The sequence below is a fragment of the Amblyomma mixtum genome, chromosome 4 (genome assembly GCF_055824585.1).
Source record: "Amblyomma mixtum isolate Tamu chromosome 4, ASM5582458v1, whole genome shotgun sequence".
NCBI lineage: Eukaryota > Metazoa > Arthropoda > Arachnida > Ixodida > Ixodidae > Amblyomma > Amblyomma mixtum.
Genome location: NC_143015.1, coordinates 135,443,479 through 135,457,528, shown reverse-complemented (window position 1 = coordinate 135,457,528; position 14,050 = coordinate 135,443,479). Strand labels below are relative to the sequence as shown.

At 43.0% G+C, this 14,050-nt stretch overlaps 2 protein-coding genes across 2 annotated transcripts in view; one reads left to right on the top strand and one right to left on the bottom strand.

Annotated features, from left to right (window-relative positions):
- Positions 1–6,441, bottom strand: part of LOC149348319 (retinoid-inducible serine carboxypeptidase-like) — a 65,451-nt gene extending 59,010 nt beyond the window's left edge. Inside the window, exons 1-2 of the mRNA XM_089588066.1 lie at positions 6,235–6,441; positions 1,926–2,089 (exon numbers count right to left, since the gene is read on the bottom strand). Coding sequence (XP_089444192.1) covers positions 1,926–2,089; positions 6,235–6,286 — 216 coding nt within the window. The 5' untranslated portion in view covers positions 6,287–6,441. The remainder of the gene's footprint in view (positions 1–1,925; positions 2,090–6,234) is intronic.
- Positions 6,442–6,662: 221 nt separating this feature from the next.
- COX6B (Cytochrome c oxidase subunit 6B) lies at positions 6,663–12,184 on the top strand. The gene is made up of 4 exons (XM_089588064.1): positions 6,663–6,778; positions 7,098–7,181; positions 7,863–7,977; positions 12,050–12,184. The coding sequence occupies exons 2-4, from the start codon at positions 7,114–7,116 to the stop codon at positions 12,101–12,103; spliced, it is 237 nt and encodes a 78-aa protein (XP_089444190.1). The 5' UTR covers positions 6,663–6,778; positions 7,098–7,113; the 3' UTR covers positions 12,104–12,184.
- The last annotated feature ends 1,866 nt before the right edge of the window (positions 12,185–14,050 follow it).

Here is a 14,050-nt window from a genome sequence, read left to right as displayed (position 1 = left end):
TAAAGGAATTAGGCGCAACTCTGTCAAGCCGTCAAATGAACCGTCACCACGCTGCAGTCGCGACGGAACGGTGAAACGCAGCTTTGCCAGGCCTCAGTGCTGCACCCAACTCCCGACCCTCGCGAGCCGCAACGCCACGGTAAAAGTGTTTTTGCGATGCTGGAAAGGTGACTTACGAAGTTTTGGAGAGGTTCTGCTAATACTGCACCGAATTACTGTCGCACAGTGCGTCGTGTGCTTGGTCGGCAAACATTGCTCGTGGTAGAGTACGTGCGCAGCGTTTATGCTATAGACAGGACGCTACGGGAAGAAGGCCCATTTTTTCGCCAAAAAAAAAGGAAACAACTGGTGCAGACACAAATCAACAAGAACTCGAAAAAAGGCGAATGCAATGACAACGATGTACAAGGCTACTCCTATTCATGCTCATTAGTCAGTAGTGAGAGCTGATCGTATTTTGTCTTTCAATGAGGAAGAAAATATTCGTTACAGGTATTTGTACGCTTTGTTGATCCAGTGTCTGGAGATTTCAAGTGATCGTAACGGCGGTGAGGTTGTTTTTTTACTCAAGAAAGCAAACGAATACATTGCCGCTGTGTTCTGCCAAATTTTTCTTGAGATCGGTCGTCGATTCAGAGGTGCCTTTCTAAAATTTAATGTTATATGCTTGCGTTGAATTATTTCTAGCTTGCTGATGTGCAGTTTGATTTAAAGTTTTACCGCCTTTTAGAGCGAATTGATATAGTGAAAACTGCGAACAATATCTATAAAATTTGGCTTAAGAAGTCTTACGAAGAGAATGCAACAGATTCTGTTTTGACTGCGAAAGGAACGAATTCATTTAGCGAAGGCACGAAACAAGCTCTAAAAAATTTCACTCATTTTGAAGCGATACCGAGCCATTTCTATAGAAGTTATTTTGACTGCCAACGAAGCGAGTTCGTATAGCGAAGGCACAAAACAAGCTCTGTAAAATTGGACTCATTATAAAGTCTTACGGAGGAAATTCTATTTAATTTGTTTTGACTACGAAAGGATCGAGTTCATATAGCGAAGGCACAAAACAAGATCTATAAAATTCGACTCATTATAAAGTCTTACGGAGGAAATTCTATTTAATTTGTTTTGACTGCGAAAGGAGCGAGTTCATATAGCGAAGGCACAAAACAAGATCTATAAAATTCGACTCATTATAAAGTCTTACGGAGGAAATTCTATTGAATTTGTTTTGAACGCGAACGGTGCGACTTCATATAGTGAAGGCACGAAAGAAGTTCTATAAAATTTGGCTCATTATGATGTCTTACTGAGGAAATTCTATTGAATTTGTTTTGACTGTGAACGGAGCGAGTTCATATAGCGAAGGCACAAAACACGATCTATAAAATTCGACTCATTATAAAGTCTTACGGAGGAAATTCTATTGAATTTGTTTTGACTGCGAACGGAGCGAGTTCATATAGTGAAGGCACGAAAGAAATTCTATAAAATTTGACTCATTATGAACTCTTATAGAACCAATTCTAAAGAATCTCTGTTGACTGCGTACAGAGCAAAATTTTATAGTTAGGTCTCGTTAAAAAGTAAATAGACTACTTAATGAGCTGACTCGATAGACAGCGAGTTTCTATAGAGATCCTTTAGAATCATTAGGCTCTCCATACATGTTCAAAAGAAACTCGACATCCATTTTTGTAAGGGACCCTATGACAATGTCGCCATCGCTTCATCGTCTGCTTTTAAAGATTGCGTAACTGATCATCTGCAATGCTAAATAATCATCGCCGTTTGTTTTCCTATATTCAGCTCTATTTCCACCACTTATGAACACCCGTTTGAATCGGAGCCTTTAAGGAATAAAAGCGAACTTAACTAACTTCGCACTGACTAGTTGTCGTGAAGGAGAAAGAGCGCGCCAGCCATACCTGCAGCCAGACGATGAGCGGTGCGGACTTGTACTGGGTTTCGGGGAGGTCGGCGAACATGAGCCACCAGAACATGTACGCGTTCTCGCGCACCTTGACGTAGCTCCATGCCTCCCGGATCTCGGAGGCCGCCTCCGCCTGGTATCCATGCTGGCTGGATGACACTGCGGAACAAGGACACATACGTGTGAGCAGACACAGGGGAAAAGCCGCTGTTCGTTTACCGTAGTGCATGGAGCAACCGTAAAGTACGGGAAATGAGTAAAATGAAGACACCTGCCTCGCTATCTGTTCGTGCGCAATTTCGCCTGTCCTTTCCGACATTATTTGCGACAGGGTATCGATTATGTTACAATCGTTGTGGTATTAGTGAACAGTTTCTGTGTGGTATTAGTGGCACTAGTGTAATTAATAGTGGCAGTATTAGTAGTATCAGTACTAGTATTGGCTGTAGCTACTAGTATTGGTGGTAGCAACAATAACAGTATTAGTGTATTGTTATTAATATTGTTATTATAGTTATTATCGCCCAGTTGACGATTCCGGGCCACTTCACACAAGCAAGCAAAATTTAATTTACATAAAATCTGATAGACCCCCGAGTCGCTGCTATCCACTTGAAAGGGATGCAGCTGCACTGGGAGGCTTATCAAGGCTTAAGTGTATCCGAACGGAGATGATCTGCATAGAGACGGCGATACACGTGCTAGTGGAGAGCCAAACAGAACATCCACCCACTTTAACAACAATTAATCAAAAACAAACATTGCTGAAAAATCGATCCACCCCCGATCCAGCGCCTACGTACTTAGGACGCCCGGGGGCTGATTGAATTTCCTCTCTTGGCTGTCTTTCTGGAATCTGTGAAACTCCAGTGCAAGCTTTTGTAAGGAAAGAAGTTTGCCTGATTGTCTTCGGTTACTGCGCTTCAACGATTACATGAAATAGCTGATAGTTTTTCTTTTGAATCGTATTTAAAAAGTTTTCTTTTGCAGCAAAATGTGGGGTGAACTGCTTCTATTCCCTTTAGAAAATTCTTGTACTTAATTATTTGCTAGAAATTTCTACTTTGTGTTTTTTTTTGTTTCTTGACAACTGTATCCTTGTATTCTCAATTGTTTCTTTATATGTCTTTTCACAACGCTGTATTTTTGTTCAATATTATTTATAGTGGGTTGTTATTCTGGTTTTGCTTGTTTGTTTGTTTTTGCCCTGCTAATCTATTTCATTCTCATTATATAAATGTTACTTATTTAAAATACCATTGTTCTTACTGCTAATTGTACCTGTCTGTAATGCTGCTTGTTTTTTAATCAAGTTAGTATTAATCTACCGGGGGTCCCGTTTGGGACCCTCGCCTGTATACTGAATTTATGTAACCGATTTGTACTCAATAAATTCTTATCTTATCTTATCTTATCTTAAAAACGACCAATTTCTATTCTTTTGTACTTCAGTTTTGTTCTCTTAGTTAACCTCGTACAATGTTCACACAAGCGCTCATGATGATGTTTACTCGATTTATCAGATGCAAGCAGTACTTATCTGATGGCACGTTCTGTTTTCTTCACTGACAGAGATAAGATATTCTGGTAACTCGGCTATCTAAACATTCTTTTGAAAATCCCGGAGCAGAGAGTTCCCGCACGGCATGCTCACACGACATGCGCAATTCCGAACAAGAATTCACCTTTGCTTACGAGACGGGACGGGTATTGCGCTAACTGCCTTCATGTTGTACAGGTTGGTTCGTGCAATATAAAAAGCAACGCTTAGCTCACACTGTATCAAATTTGAAAATATATTAGCGCGATCATATACCTAGATATAGAAAGTTGCTTAGAAAAAAAAACAGAACAGAAAAGTTTGTTTGTGTTTGTTTGTTTATGGGGTTTAACGTCCCAAAGCGACTTAGGCTATGAGAGACGCCGTAGTGAAGGGCTCCGGAAATTTCGACTGCCTGGTTCTTTAACGTGCACTGACATCGCACAGTACACGGGCCTCTGAGAATTTCTCCTCCAAAGAAATTCTAGCCGCCGCGACCGGGATCGAACCCGCGTCTTTTGGGTCAGCAGCCGAGCACCATAACCACTGAGCCACCGCGGCGGCAGAACAGAAAAGTGTACGTGCTTGTGACTCATTGTTAAGTGGGGTTATTGTCTTTAAACGGCGATAATTGCGCATTTCCCTTTCACAGTGTTCCCATCGTATGCTCTTCGCCTTTCACGTGTTTCACGGCACAATAGCCCAGCAGGTGTTGAAACAAAAGTACCACCTGACTTCTCATTGAAAGACTACACAGGATATCTGTTGTCGTCCTAGACGGCGTGCTTCTGTTCGCAGAACAACAACTTTTTTTTATTGTTCCGCATCTACAGATCTTTCCTTGAATGCCTTGCACAGACGTGCAGACATCACGATAGCTTTGTTTCGACCTGGCGCTAGACTTATCTGCCATGTATATGTGTTCGAAGGCACTGAGTGTATAATGCGATGATTCATGAGAGATTCTGTATCAGTGTGCACTTTTCTCACTCACTGATTGTACTTTAATGTTTTATTTGACACCGCCTCCTTTGGATTTTGACTTCCTACAGCACGTTACTTGCTTTCTCGTAATTTTGTGACTCATATTTTGGTAATACAGGGTAACAGAGGCGGTAATACAGGACTTACCACGTCCGCCGCTATGGACGAGGGTGGCGCTGGTGAACACTCTCAAGGTTAGGTGGCAGTACACACAACTAGCCCCGAAAGCAGAAGATTGGACTGCCGTCGCCGCAACTGAGTTGCTAGAGCACCGAACGCGAAATTCTGAGGTCCTCTGTTTTCTACTGCTTTCTAATCAATTATCGTTAAAATAATCACTCAATTAATCTTTAATTCATGAAAAATACAACTAAAAAAAACATCCTTTATGCTCCTTGGTTTCGATGAGTGTTGGATTGCGTCATACATATACTGTATATTGGAATGCAATGATGTAGGTTGATTGCGTTAGAAAATGCAGACTTCCAAAGCGCAAAATATTGTCACTGCTTTGGCTCGTGACCCTGCCATCTAATCTGACGTTTCACTTAATGTCCGTTTAATTTTTTTTTTTACCGTATCAATTATAATAGAGGATGTGTGGGGCTCATTGAGAGCAAATCATTAAGGAATGCTGCTGTTTTCTTTTATGATTGTGCTCATTAACGAAGCATATCAAGTGAGTTTTACGTTAGATAAGATGTAATTTTACAAAAAGTGAAAAGTTGTAGTTTCCTTCGAAATATCACCTAATAGGATTGTGTTACTAATTTATCATTCTCCTCGTCATAACCACAAAACAGCGTAATTCTCTTATGATTTCCTTGGTTTGAGTGACTTGACTTGTTTCGTACGTAATGTAGATGGTCGACTGCAAAAACTGGTGAGAATGGTATAAACTGGGCCTTTTTTTTTTGCGGATGTTGACAGTTGAGTTTTAATTTTTCATGCCCCAAGCAGGTTTCACACTCATACGGACAAGCCAGATTAGCATTAAAAAAGGCGACTTCAGTCAGATGTGCCATGCAAAACAACGAAAAAAGTTGAATGTGCCACTTCGAAACTAACGGATATCTCGAGCCTGTTCTAAGTGATGTTTTTAAGTAATGACGGTGACTTTTAAACCATTCTAACTTGCTTATTTTCGATGCATGACATGGCCTCACTTCAGGGTAAGTGTATTAAGCGCTACCCACGCTAACGACGTGCTGCCAGAATAATGTTATTCGTTTGAAATAGCAACTTTGATGTAGATGATAAACGTTTGTATAATCAGTAAGTAAAATAATAAGTAAAATATGTAAGCAAGTTCTTGCTTCCCGGCATTTATACACTCTTTAAAAATATGAAGCAAATATCAGAACATTTTACGTCCTGCACCAAAATGAAAGCTAACGGCACATTGTTTTCACTCTCAAGAATAGGCCGAGAAAAAAAGAGAGAGAGAGAGAAAAACTTGAATTATGGAACTATGTCTTGAAAATCCAGGTTTGTACCGAACCTGGAAAGAAGCGACTGATATTAAGGCCTTTTTTTACTAAACAGACAAACTCAGAAAACTGCGATCTATGTACAATTTTCTAAAGTATCGGGTACACCTTGCAAGTTTCACATTTCTTGCACCTGCGAGCTCGGCACAGGAAATCGTACAACTACGTGACCGCATAGCAACGCCTCCATTCTAGGTCCATTAGCTTAACGAACCGCTTGACGAACCAATTAACAACGTGCGAAAACTAAAACGACACAGCTCCGTGAGAGAGAGAAAATGTGTACTCACAGAGTGCGCCAAAGGCGCACGCCAGTGTGGTGGTTAGGAGCACGGATCGCATCGTAGCTCCGTCCTGCGGGTTACTGCGATGCGTGACTTGGACGATAAAACTCGAGCGCTTTATGAAATCGCGCCTAGGTTTGCTAGCCGACTGGCGCCTGCGAGGAGCTTTATCGCGCCGCGCGGCTATCTCTGCGACGCCGTTTGACGCAGTGGTTACTGTTTCGCTTTTGAACCTTGCCCGCGCTTGGCTGGCCACTCCGCGGTAACAGCAGTTTTGGAAAAAATTACTATTCATCTCTTTAAAGCCATAATGTGCACAAAAATATTTAAAATGATTTGAATTTTAATTTCTCTAATTGAATTTTGCACATTTACGACTACACTTTTTGTAAAGTTTGCCATTTTGCGCCAAATTCAGCGATATCTGCTGATTTGCTCGCGTGCGAAAGCCGAAGCCGTTCGAAGCAGCCGGAGACCGGAGCCTATCCAATCCGTAACTGACTCGAGGAGGAGTTTGTAGAGTTGTTGCCTCTCGTTCGACCTTTCAAGGGTAAGCGGTTCTACTGCAATTTGTTCGTCTTTTGGAGACCTATAATCATAACTGGTGCCTATATTTATAAGCGAGTATTTCGATTTATTTGCGCATCGTCGTCCTAAGAAATTTCGAAGGCGACTGGCGCCGGGTTAGGCTTCAGCAAGTCGAGGGGAGTTTCGTCGTGGGTCGCAGTTGTGCTTGCTGCATTTCTAGACGCGATTAATATAAGCGTAACATTGCAGCGAGAATGTCTTCATTTTACTGTTTTAATGTGAATGAGTCGTGCGCTGTGAAGGTCAAGAATGTGACTCAAGCGACGTCTGCCCTTTTGCAGGACGCCCGGTGTCGGCATGGCTGAAAAATTTGAGCTCAAGACCGTTCCGTTTGACCCCAGGTTCCCGAACACCAACCAGACGAGGTTAGTTTGTCGATTGAGCGTTCTTGTAGTGACCGTTGCATTTCTACTTTGATCGCCGTGAAATTCAGATCGCACAATGATAATCGCTGTGAAGACCGTGCAACGACTTCGTGTTCTGGATGGCTTCACTGTAGTTCCTTGTTGATGTGAAACGCCGAACTGCGCTGCTGGATTCTGCTGCATTATCTTTGCGCTCTGATTCGCGTTAGTTTTGCTGTTGGCCGTCTGTTTTCAATTAACCGCTGAAGCGAGGCGACCATCGCATATCAGCATTGTGGATTGTCGCTGACTGCAAGAGGAATTCCGAAACGAAGGTGTTTTGGGAGGAATTCTGCGTGCTCTTCATAATTTGCGGCTGTGAAGGTCTGTGACGCTGCAGGTCTCATATTTATAATGTGAAAACTTGGCAGCGTTTATTCATTCATAGTTACATGAGAAATCGGTTTAAATTAGTTGCAAATATGACTAACTTAACTTCGTATAAGTTCTTTAGTGTCTTGCTGGTTATTGGCTTCGATTTTTTTTCGCTGCCATTTTGGTTAGCGGTTAATCGATAGCGCTTCGCGGTTATCGGTAATCATTAGCGGTTAGCAGTTAACATTTTGTTGTTGTGCTTGGAACGTGCTGTTTTGTTCTGTTGAGTTTGTTTTTGCAATGCCATTCTGTGGTCTTGTGCGTCAGGAACTGCTGGCAGAACTACGTCGACTTCCACCGCTGCGAAAAGGTCAAAGGGCAAGGCTACGAGCCGTGCCAGTACTTCAAACGGATCTACAAGGCACTCTGCCCAAATGCCTGGGTGAGACATGTTCTGCTTGATTGGAAAGCACAGTATAATATAATTTTATTGGTGTAAGGGCAGCTTGATGGAATAGTGCCATGGCACAAGACATATTTGTCTATGCAAGGGGGGGTCCAAGCATTTGAAAATCGTTGATTACCTAGCGGCACTTGGGATCAAGACCCGCACCTCCCACAAATGAGGCGGATGTGCAAACCACTAGGGAACCGCTGCTGGGGGGAAAACACAGTAGCCTCAATACATTCAGCACTAAGCCACTGAGTATACTATGAAGGAAGTTGTGGTAACTGAGTTCGTATTTGAAACCACTGCAGTGGATCATAGCACGAGGCATAAAGTTAATATACTGACACACACACTATATCTTTACTAGCCGTCGCAGTGGCTCACTGGTTATGGTACTCGGCTGTTGACCCAAAAGGTGCTGGCTTGATCCCAGCTGTGGCGGTCGCATTCTTCTGTATGCTAAAATGCTTGAAAAATGGGTCTTTGACCCCGACTGGGGTAGAGCAAAATACCTTGTGGCATGGTGCTCTTTTTCCAAAGCTGCCCCTGTGCCATAAAAATTCGTCATAGAAGGTTTTTATTCAGGACATACTAAGCACAACTGATGCCGATCTTTACTAGTAGCACTCAGGATCGATTGTTTTAGGGGGCAGAGCAGCCATCGTTAATGGTATTGTGGGTTTTTGTGAAAAAGCTGACTTCAGAGAGTATATGTGGCCACTTTGCTGTGGTTATGGAGCAGCTTTTGAAGGTGACCTGTGAACAAAAGAAAATAAGTTCATTGCAAAAATGGGTGCTGACCTTCATTTTTTTGGGTTTAGGAAGTGCTGCGACCAGAGTTGTCATGTTTCAGTGTCGGTCGAATTTAGAGAGATGCTGAGAGAGAGCCAGTGATACTTTCACAAGGGTGGGGAGGCCAATATATGGCGAGTAAATTTTCTTTCTTCAAAGATTTTGGTACTCACAGTCTTTTAGACGTATCCACATGGGCAACTGCCCTTGGTTTGAACTACCTTTGCCCTTGGGCTAGAAGTAGGCTGTGGCATTTCTGTTGAAAACGTCTCATTATACCACCCCCAGCATACAGGGTTTGCATGCTAACATTTCCAAACTCCCGTACTAGTTCAGTTGATTTTACAAGATTTGTTGCAGTAAGTTGTGCTTATTGTGCTTCGTGGGGCGAAGTGGCACTCGTGTAGGTTTTAGGCAAGTGTGATGTTGAATTCACCCTTGTATATGTGTGTTTGGATGCGAGTTTAACCCACTGTGTAGAATGACCACGATTGCAAATGCTAAGGTCACTTTTGTTGACGTTGAACAGAAAAAGAAGATTTATTTAGCGATTCAATAATATCAATTTAGTTGCAATGCAAGTGGAAAAATTTTACTCGTGTTACATTCAGGTCGGAAATGTGGGAATTTCCAATACGACCCTGCCAAGCTGCTGGGTGTGGTGTCTGAGTGAAACACTGGCCACAAGCTTAAAGTGACAAGCGGAATCTGTAATGCCAGGGTCGAATGAAAAAAGTGGGCTGTTTTAAGCCTGTTACCGTGTGACCTAAAGTCAAACCTAAATTGACTCCGCTTTTTTCTTGCATGGCCATGCCACATAAATGTATTTGTGACTTACAAGATGATCCGAGGCTGGGGGCTTGGATGTGACCTTCCCCCTTTGTTTCATTCTTTCCCACTTACGCACTGCAGGTTGTTTGTTACACTTTGTGTGTGTGACTACATTGTCGATTGTCACTTTTAAGTGACTGGCCAGAGAGTGCTGTCAGCAGTAAGGCATGCACTTATATTGGAGATAACCTGGCTTGTTTATCTTTCAAGCCTTATATCCTGCGTGCACTTTGTTTGGCTTGTGTTTGGCGCACGATGTACTTGCGTGCTCTTCTAGCTTCAGCTTATTTATTGAATTGTGGATTTGACTTCAGGTTGGGGCCATTTATCGTTACTGCACCAGTCTTCACCTGCTAGATTAATAAGCCTTTCTATAGCAATGATGGCAGTGCCTTTTGCACTGGCTAGAATAAATTTGTCTAGTTGATGTTCATGGATTCTGGCTGGCTGGAGTGTATAAAATCAGCTGAAATAAAGGGTGTGACTTTTTTCATTGAATTACACCTTTATTTGCTTCTAATCTTCTAAGAGTGGTAGTACCAATCTTCATGCTTAGAGGGTAAAGGAGGGAAAGGGAAGGTGCGAGAGTCAAACCCTGTTATGGTGCACAGGTAACAAATCATAAAATAGTTTGGTATAGCCGAAATTCATAATATAAAATTTCTTCACAAACACTCAAGGGGCGGCAACTCGCTGCTTCGAAGGCGCTCATATAGATTCCAGGGTCGGCTAAAAGCCGAGTGTCAGTTAAGTTGGTTTTCCTGCATAGCACCACGAAAAAAGGAGAAAACTTGCAACAGCCGGGAGTGAAGTGCCAGTTGGGGTGGCTTTCCTGCATCACAGCTGTGTCGTGTGCAAAGCAGTACGTTAGAGCGGCAGCTATCGATGTTTTCGCCACCTGCATGACAGCCGACATGAGTGTAGGATGGTTATTGCAAGGCTGCAGCCGTCCGCGCCACTGATTTCGGGGCGCCGTCGATGGGCGTGAGAGATGTGAATGCCTTCCAAATGCGAGGCTACCAACCCTCTGTATTCGCTGTGGTGCTTTTGACGCCGTGGTTTAGCACACTAGGGTGAAATAAATGCGCGAGCGTTTGCCGCACCACTGCCACACACTTGAGTACTGCGGCGAAGCCTGCCATCCAGTGACCACCCCGGACACTATGGAGTTCGGTATATTCGTTTGACAGCCAACTGCTTTCAATATATAAGGAAATTACATGTGTTTGTCTAAAAAATTTAGGGGGAGTTCGATATGGGCAATAATTTGTCATATCCATGTTCGTTATTTTTGAGGTATGACTAGATTCCACGGCCAAATGCAGGACTACAGGGCTAAATCAATGGTATAACAGCTTCCGTTGATCAGTGTGCTAGGCTGGTAAGCTTAGTTCTACAAAGTTTTTAAATGCATATATTACATGTCAAAGTGTCACAGTGGTTGGAAATCATAACACTAGAACATCAGGATTGGCCAGGTAGATAGGTACTTTAAAAATCGGGGTGGGGGGGGGGTCACTTTTTTTTTTTGACGATGCACTTAACGCTAGAAGTGCAAAAAAAAAAGTGAAAATCTGTCTACAAAGTTATGTCAAAAAAACATTCGAAGCTCACTGTTCTGAAAAATGTTAGTGTGGTTGCCAGTTGGCATAAAAAGATGCCTGCCATTGGTGATAATGAACATGGTTTATTGGTTTATTGCGGTTTAACGTCCCAAAGTGACTCAGGCTATGAGAGACGCCGTAGTGGAGGGCTCCGGAAATTTCGACCACCTGGGGTTCTTTAACGTGCACTGACATCGCACAGTACACGGGCCTCTAGAATTTCTCCTCCAAAGAAATTCAACCGCCGCGGCCGGGATCGAACCCGCGTCTTTCGGGTCAGCAGCCGAGCATCATAACCGCTGTGCCACTGCGGCGGGGCCGGTGATAATGAACAGTGCTGAATTCGTGTTATGATGAAAACACTCCTAGTTGTGGTACACACGCAGAAAAAGTTGTGAATCCACCATATACAACCCTTTTCGAAAGTAAAGAAAAGGGAAAGGCTTTAAGCCGCAACTTTGGGAGGGGCTAGGGCAAGAGTTACTCCTGCCTTCGAGAGATTTGAAATGCTGGCATTGTGTAATGAGCCACACAGCAACAATGTCTGAAAGCAAATGCTTTGGGCTCTATACTTTTGACAAAGGCTGTGCTCAAGTGTATACATAGTGCCTGAAAGGGTTAAGCAGTAAGTAGAAGTGGTGACGGTGGTAGTACGTAGTGCGAGCATTAGTGTTTGTGTGTGCTAGTGAGAGCGGCGATGAATGCGTTGTGTATGTGCTTGAAACGCACTGCCGAATAATGTTGTATTGTTTTGCCGAGCGCAGCGTATCCATCTGTCTTGATCTTGGTTTGGAAAGGAGACCAGAAGTTAATTCTTGCTTCTCTTCTCCCTGCAGATCGACAAGTGGGATGAGCAGGTAGCAAACGGCTGCTTTGCTGGCAAGATTTGAAGTGGTGTCTCCTTCATGTAGGACTAAATTACAAGAATACAGTTCAGGTGGACCATCTGCCTTGGTGTCCTCCTCGGCTCAGCTGTGTGCGTTTATTATTACTAGGGCCCGGAAACTTAGGCACTAAATAACCCCGAAATAGGCAGGCATCTAGGCTCTAAAAAATATTGAAATAGGCTCTATAAAGCAAAAATAGGCGCTTTGAATAATACTCTTTATTCAGAAGTACAAGATTTATAAGGCAAGCATGGAGCGTACGGAGTCCTCAACTTAAGCAATAAAGCGCATTCTCAGGTTTTCGAGCGTCAAGCTCCTTCATTTTCGCTAAGCATAGTTTTGTACCTTAAAAGGCTTCTTTGGACATCGCATGAACTTAGTGGCGCGAACCTAAAAGGCTTAGGCCTTCAGGTGATGTGCCCGTATCGTCTCCGCGAAGAAAGTCTCTGATTTGGGAAATTGTTTCTCGGCATCTATTTTTTTCTACCAATTGTTGCATCTTCGTAGAAGCAGTAGCGCCCTCTCCTTCCAGTCCCCGAAGTGCTGCTGGTACTTCTGCCACTGCCTTCAACGATTCATCTATTGCGAGTCCAGCCTTTTCCAACTTTGTCATCCTTTCCGTCAATGTTGAGAAGTTTGCACTAATGTATGTCAGGTCTCCTTCCAAACTCGTCTTTTGCTACACTTCGAGATAAACACTACGATCAAGCTACAATTCGAGAAACACGTTCGGCGAGATCCGCGCCTTTTGTGCGTGCATCGGCACGCGCCTTTCACCGCACTTAGACAGATGTCTCAAAATTGAAAAACGGCACAGAGGACAGAAGTGCCGGCTTTAAGCATTTATAGGCAAAAAGTGCGGTTAAATAGGTAGTATTTCCTAAAAAATGACAAAAAGGCAGGCAAGTGCAAAAATCCCCCGTTTAGGCATTTATAGGCATGTTTAGGCAAATGCCTAAATTTCCGGGACCTAATTATTACAGCAATTGCTGTATGAGAAACGACAGGGGGGGGGGGGGGGGGGATTTGTGATGTTTGTTGGTTGGGTTTGTCCAACATGACTAGTTATGCTCAGAAAAAAAAAAGCAAAAGTGTCACTCTGGCTGGGAATCGAAATTTGCTGTTTTTTTCGCGGGACCTTTCAGTTCCTTGGATATATACTTCTTGGGTGAGAGTCGACTGTGCTAAGAGAGCTAAGGCATCACCTTAGTCATGAGAAGTTAGTCATGAGGCAGTGGTCTTGGCACATTGTTTATGCGTGATGTTGCTGTTTTGAAGCATGTACACATTGTAAGCTGAGAGTTTGCGCCACGTTGTGGATGACTCTTCAGAAGTGCACACATGAAAGCAACTACTGCTTTCTCTGTAGGGAACACAGGAACAAGACTGGTACATGAATTTGTTTTTTTTTACTTGTATGGTACCAATAGCATGAGCAGTTTCAAATTACACTGTTACAAAACATTGCACCAGCGTAAAAGAGTGGACACTGTAGAACTCAGAAGACTGTTGCTACTTCTAGTTATGGTACACTGATGATGCTGCAGTTGAACTACCTCTCTGCTATGAAGCTGTGGCTTGAGAGGAATGCTAAGCTTTGCATGCATGCAACATGTCTGGACATTACCTTTGTTGGCATTTAAAAAAAAAATTGAAGAACACGGGCTAGGGCAACTGTTGCTGTTTTCCTTCGTTGTAATGTGCAGTAAAGTGTCTCAAAAGTCTTTTTATTGGTTAAGTGCTAAAACTGTGGGAAAGTTTTGCCAGGAGGCAAAACAAAGCCCTTGGATCCTTCTCCTGATTTTTCTGTTTGGAAAATGACTCCCTTGTAGTGAAGGTCCTGTGTGCATGTGTATTTGTTATCAATATCTGTGTACCTCTGGTATGAATACACCAATTCAATCGAATTACGAATGGCAAATAATTAATATCCCTCAAGAGAAAAGTATA

Coding starts and splice junctions, on each gene's coding strand:
- COX6B (XM_089588064.1), top strand. CDS start 7,114: ATGGCTGAAAAATTTGAGCTCAAGACCGTTCCGTTTGACCCCAGGTTC. Junction 7,182..7,862: donor CCGAACACCAACCAGACGAG/GTTAGTTTGTCG, acceptor CTTGTGCGTCAG/GAACTGCTGGCAGAACTACG. Junction 7,978..12,049: donor CACTCTGCCCAAATGCCTGG/GTGAGACATGTT, acceptor TTCTCCCTGCAG/ATCGACAAGTGGGATGAGCA.